The following is a 6,145-nucleotide window of genomic DNA, read 5'->3' as shown; positions in this document are numbered from 1 at the left end:
TTGCAGGGGGCACACTGTGCTTGCCAGGACTTTTGCAGCCTCACTTGGTGACAGGGGAAAGGGGGTGTGAGCTGCGACGAGGGCTCCCCGGGGGATGATTTCGCCCCAGGGCAATACTATTTGTCTTGGCCCTGCCAGGAGGGTAAGTTGAGTCCTGAGCAGAATTCAGCCAGGTAAACAGACAGAAGGAGAAGGAAGATTGTGGGAGAGGGGCTGAGGGAACATGAGAAGGCTTAAGGTGTGGAGGGCAAAATTATCCAGTCTACAAAGTGCTTTTCGGGGGCTTTCCCATCTTTCGGTTTCTCCTCTCTCTTATTTCGGGCCTCTTTCTCCTCCCCATTCCCACTCCTCTGGGCCCTTCTGTTTGGGAAGAAAGCTCACATACCCTCACCCTGGAGGCATACGTCCCTTCCACACAGCGTGGGGACAGTGGAGCCCAGAAAGCAGTGCTGCAGCCCCCACCCCCCAGATATGCAGCACGAGTGGTGGGATTTCAAGCTCTGTGGGAGGACACAGAGAGAAGATTCTGGAATGAGTGAGGCCCTCAACCTCACCCCTGCCTGTCAGGTGGGCAGTTCTGGGTAATGGAACTATCTCTGTGAGCCTGGGTATCTCAGAATCCCAGTCAGGGAAACTGAAGCCCAACCCGATTCCTGTCCTGGGTTTTCTGCGATGGGGCTCAGAACCTTGTCACCCCTCTGCCTGCTTCCCTGACCCCTCCCCAACCTGGCGCCGTGGGGAGCTGAGTCTGGCGCCTGGGCGCCTTGGGACCTCTCTGGACCACATGTGTTTAGAGCAGCCTGGCCTCAGAGCCGGCAGGCAGGCCTGACACAGACGAGGAAGATGTGTTTTCTTACAAAAACAGGACTAACATCTTGGCTTCTTCCTGAGGTGTTGAGCCTGGCGGGCTTTTCACACACTTTGGCCTTCTCAGCTTTTCACTGAAACACACCATCACCCACACAGACACATGGACACAAAGACACACACTTCTACACACAGAAACACCCCCACCCCGAATACACACACAGACTCACATATACCCGGACAAACGCTGAAACAACACACAAAGACACGGTCTCACGCCGACACAAACACAGCTCAAACATTCACCAACACAGAAACTCACACACACGGTCTCACACCTACATCCACACACACATACTCACCCACACATGGAAAAGTCACACACATGTGCATACATGATCACTCCTACAGCCCCAGCTTGGAGAAGCCCCCTCCGCCCCCGTCCTGCCTTTTCTCTGGTTCAAATTGCGGTTAAAAGTTTCCCACCTTCCGTGAGATTCGATTCTTACTCTTGGCTCCATAAAAATCTTTCCAGCCCCATCTTCTATTGGGTCCTGTCCAGCTAGTGCTGTGTCTTTAAGGAAGTTGAAGCTGCTAAAAGTGAGAGAGAAGGAAAAAAAAGAAAAAAATTGGCATCTTTTCCCCCTCAAGTTTCTGGTGTCACTTATGAAACACGGGTCCTTGTTGCTGCAGACAAGGAGTTGTTTTGCTAGAAGGAGGGAGTGTCCAGGCTGCCTGGGCTCCCTTCCTGCAGCCTCCTCTCAGCGAGGCCCCAGGCACCCTGTCCGGGGAAGGACGGGCACGGGTGAGCAACTTGAAAGTGGGGCAGGAACCAGGCTGCTCCTTCCTCCAGCCTCCTCATCCTCCCGCGGGCAACCTTGGCCCTGCAGCCGGCCCTGGGCTGACTCTGTCCTTTGTTGCTCTTTGGTCCCATCTTAGGAGAGGATCCACTTGGCTAGGAAAGAGTAGTTTGAAGGTAAGCCAGAGGGAAAAGGGGGAGGCCTGCTGGGCACAGGGGCTGGACCGCCTGGTACCTTCTTGTCGGTTCAGGGTGTTTGGGACAATCCCTTGTTTGGATCTGTGCACGGGGCATCTGCCCCGCTAGCAACCACATCCCCAGAAATCCCAACAGCGTTTGGGCTGAGCCCCGGCCTCGCCCAAGCCAGCTGAAAGGTCCTGGCGGGGGTTTATTTAGGCAGCTGCCTGGCGTAGTTTGAACAGAACAGGCCACGGGTGTGATTCTGTAGAAAGGGTTTGGTGTCTGCTGTGGTCATAGCCTGTAGGAGCAGGAGGGGGGTGGCTGGGGTGGATGGGGGTGGTGTGCACTGCACAAGGGGCCTTGTCTGGGCAGGGGCAAAACACACCTATGGGGGGCTCTGGTGGGAGGGGCTGTGGCCAGGATGTGGGAGGGCAGGAGGGAGGTTCTGCGGAGTGCTGGGGGAGGGGGTGGCTGAAAACGGATTTCAAGTCATAAAGTCAGCTCTGAGCTGGCCGAGGCAGGGAGAGCTCTCTGCTGGGAGGAGGAGCTGGGGTCCTCTTCCGTCCCGTCTTCGCCTCTTCTGGCTGCGTGACTTCGGGCAAGTCCTGGCCCTTCTTTGGGCCTCGGTTTCTCCTTCTGTAGAATGGGCTGCGGGTTAGGTGGTGCTGGGTCTTAGCTGGATTCTGTGGGGCAGGACCTTCTGATGGGGAAGAGCTCTGTCTGGCTGGGGTCCTGAGAGGGACGAGGGCCTTGCGTGGGTCCTTAGGGTCACCTTGGCGGCATGCCCTTCTCTGCAGGAGGTAGGATGCAGGAGCTGCGTCTGCTGTGCTGGGTGGTCCTCCTGGGCCTGGCGCACGCCTGTCCCGAGCCCTGCGACTGTGGGGAGAAGTATGGCTTCCAGATCGCCGACTGCGCCTACCGGGACCTGGAGGCCGTGCCCCCCGGCTTCCCAGCCAACGTGACCACACTCAGCCTGTCAGCCAACCGGCTGCCGAGCTTGCCGGAGGGGGCCTTCAGGGAGGTGCCCCTGCTGCAGTCACTGTGGCTGGCGCACAACGAGATCCGCGCGGTGGCCGCCGGCGCCCTGGCCATGCTGGGCCATCTCAAGAGCCTGGACCTCAGCCACAACCTCATCTCTGACTTTGCCTGGAGCGACCTGCACAACCTCAGTGCCCTCCAGTTGCTCAAGATGGACAGCAACGAGCTCACCTTCATCCCCCGGGACGCCTTCCGCAGCCTCCGTGCCCTGCGCTCACTGCAGCTCAACCACAACCGCCTGCGCACGCTGGCCGAGGGCACCTTCGCGCCACTCACTGCGCTGTCCCACCTGCAGATCAACGATAACCCCTTTGACTGCACCTGCGGTATTGTGTGGTTCAAGACGTGGGCTCTGACCACAGCCGTGTCCATCCCGGAGCAGGACAACATCACCTGCACATCGCCCCACGTGCTCAAGGGCACGCCGCTGAGCCACCTGCTGCCGCTGCCCTGCTCGGCACCCTCCGTGCAGCTCACCTACCAGCCCAGCCAGGACGGCGCCGAGCTGCGGCCTGGCTTCGTGCTGGCCCTCCACTGCGACGTGGATGGGCAGCCGGCGCCCCAGCTTCACTGGCACATCCAGACGCCCGGCGGCACCGTGGAGATCGCCAGCCCCAACGTGGGTGCCGACGGGCGGGCCCTGCCCGGCGCCCCAGCGGCCCGCAGCCGGCCGCGCTTCCGGGCCTTTGCCAACGGCAGCCTGCTCGTCCCGGACTTCGGCAAGCTGGAGGAGGGCACCTACAGCTGCCTGGCCGCCAACGAGCTGGGCAGTGCGGAGAGCTCGGTGAACGTGGCGCTGGCCACGCCGGGCGAGGGCGGCGAGGACGCGCTGGGGCGCAGGTTCCACGGCAAAGCGGCCGAGGGGAAGGGCTGCTACACGGTGGACAACGAGGTGCAGCCCTCGGGGCCGGAGGACAACGTGGTCATCATCTACCTCAGCCGTGCTGGAGGGCCCGAGGCTGCGGTAGCAGGAGAAGGCGTCCCTGGGCGGCAGCCCCCCGGCCTGCTCCTGCTGGGCCAGAGCCTTCTCCTCGTCTTCCTCACTTCCTTCTAGCCACCCTGGGCTGGGCTGGAGCCACGCCAGGGCCGCCCTGGCTCCCCCCGCACCCCGACACCGCAGATGTCCCTTGTAAGTGGCGCAGGGGCTGAGGGTGGCAACTCCCAAGGCCTGCATGGGGGACTTCATGTCTTCCTACCTCCTTTCTCATCTCTTCTGGAACACTCACCACCCCAACTTCTGAACTTGCTCGAAGCTAGTGACTAGAACAGAATCTGATCCATACTCACCGTCTACGGTGCTAAGTGCTGCTAACCACACTGTCCCTGCCCCCTATCAGGGCGAGACCCCAGCCAGCTGGGTGAAGCCTCACCGACGGCATTCCAGGCACTGGGACCGACAAGCTGGCCAAGGCTGGGGGCACAGGGCCGGGGCTGGGGTCTCGGCAGGGAGGTCCCCTGAAGCAGACAGGGCACGGGAGAGAGGAATAGGGTCTAGGCGCCGTGGCTGGTGTGGCTCTGGGCTCTTGGTGACCGGCTTGAGCTCTTGCTGCCTCTTGGCATTCTCTGATGATTTGGGGGCTCAGGAATCTGTGCCCTCACCTCAGACAGGACTGGAGAATCCAGGATGGGCTTCAGCTTTTCCCACCCTGTGCCCCTCCACCCTGGACACTTGTCCTGCCTTTCTCTCCAAGTATGCACCTGTAGCCTGCCCCTCCGAAGAGGCCAGCCGTCCTGGGGGGCGGCCAAGAAATAAACAGCATTTCTGATGTTCTCTTGTGTCTCCCTGGCATTTTGTCTGAATCGAGGACCCCTCCGTAGCACCCCGGTTGGGGTTAGGACAGGGAGCTGGAGAGTCAGGATGCCCAGCCTGCCTGTCCACACGTGATAGGGCCCGTGAGGTGCACACAGACCGAGAAGCAGGCAGCTCGAGAGGGGCGCGTGGGGGGCCAGGGGCTGGGGCTCAAGCTGAGCTGGACGGCAAGTGTTCCCTCTCTTCAAACTAGCCCACAGGACAAATGCAGGTGCGGGCCTGATAACCATTACTGAGGCTTCCCTAGGGCCCCGGTGGCCCTGAGCAGGGCTTCCTGCCAGCAGTGGAGGGGGGGGAGGCATCGTGAAGGGGGCGGGAATGGGAGCACCCGGATTATGGCTCCTCTTCCCGGTCCTGCTCCTAGAAGAGATGGTAGGAAATGGAGAGGAAATAGGGGACTGACAAGGCAAGGTGGAGAGGAAAGAGAAAGGAGGAGATGGGGACACAGGGCTGTGGAGAGAGAAGGGGGAGAGAGAGAAAGACCCAGAGATGGAGAATAAGAGAGCGTCTTCTAGAGGAAAGCCAGAGGAGATGAGCAGCGCTTTCCAGGAAGAGGAAATGGTATTCCTGGAGGAAAGTCTGCCCTCAGAGTCTTCCCCACACAGCAGGTGGATCAGTGACTGCCTGGGGGGGGGGGTGAGGTCCTGGCAGTGACCTTTGGGTCATAGAGTGGGGAGGGAGCACGTTCATGGAGTCCCAACCTGGAGACTGATCCCTCCATCTGTGCCCAGTCAGAGATGCATCTCCATCCCCACCTCTTTCCAGACCGAAAGGTGCTACCCACAGGGAAAAGACTCCCTGCAAGAGAGTCTCTGTGGCCTCCCAAGCTCTGCGCTCAGGACTGTTGAGCCCAGCAAAGTGGAGGCAGGGAGGCCAAGGAGACTGGCGTCGCAGCTGTGAGCCTTGGAGACTGGCCAGCTCACTTTCCCCCTCCTCCTGGTCCCCAGGCAGCATCTCCCCCAACCCCCTCAACAGCTCACGGCTTGACTGAGCTGATGTCACCAGCAGCACATGTCAGGGGTGAATTCACATCTGGACGAGAGAGCGGGATGGAGCCAAGTCCCCTGTGCTGCGCCGCCTTGGGCAAATCACTGCCCATCTCTGAGCTTCAGTTTCCTCAGAAAACAAAGGACGGGTAGGATGCTTAAGGGTCTGCTTGACTCTGATTATCTAAGGCTTGGACCCCTGACATCTGTGGCTCCATTCACAGCAGAGCAGGCTTGTCTTCTGGAAGTGGGACCTGGGCCTAAGACCTGCGTCAGGGGCAGCTGGGGAACAGCTGTGCTCTGAATGAACTAGCAACTCCCCTGCTTTAAAGTCATCTGTGGCTCCCCCAGCCCTCAGGGTGAAGCCCAAGTCCCCCAGCCAGCCATTCATCGCCCCTCTGCCTGATTCTCTGCTGAGAATCACTGCTCCGTGCCTCTCTTGGACCTGCTAATTAATTGTTCCCTCAGTGGTCTATGATGTGTCACCCTCTGCAGCTTTACATATGTTACTCCTTTGGTCCAGAC

The 6,145-nt window shown here is 60.0% G+C and overlaps 1 protein-coding gene across 2 annotated transcripts; it reads left to right on the top strand.

Annotated features, from left to right (window-relative positions):
• Nucleotides 1-1,466: 1,466 nt before the first annotated feature.
• On the top strand, nt 1,467-4,595 carry ISLR (immunoglobulin superfamily containing leucine rich repeat). 2 transcript variants are annotated; one of them, XM_002922983.4, is made up of 2 exons: nt 1,467-1,783; nt 2,584-4,595. In XM_002922983.4, exon 2 carries the CDS (start codon nt 2,592-2,594, stop codon nt 3,876-3,878), a length of 1,287 nt encoding a protein of 428 aa, XP_002923029.1. In that variant the 5' UTR covers nt 1,467-1,783; nt 2,584-2,591; the 3' UTR covers nt 3,879-4,595. The 2 variants fall into 2 exon arrangements, with proteins under 2 accessions (XP_002923029.1, XP_011227906.1); XM_011229604.3 differs by lacking the exon at nt 1,467-1,783 and adding an exon at nt 2,267-2,384.
• Nucleotides 4,596-6,145: the final 1,550 nt, after the last annotated feature.

This window comes from Ailuropoda melanoleuca, chromosome 9 (genome assembly GCF_002007445.2).
Source record: "Ailuropoda melanoleuca isolate Jingjing chromosome 9, ASM200744v2, whole genome shotgun sequence".
Classification (NCBI taxonomy): domain Eukaryota; kingdom Metazoa; phylum Chordata; class Mammalia; order Carnivora; family Ursidae; genus Ailuropoda; species Ailuropoda melanoleuca.
Note: the sequence above shows the minus strand (reverse complement) of the source record. Positions and strands in the feature narration are given on the sequence as shown.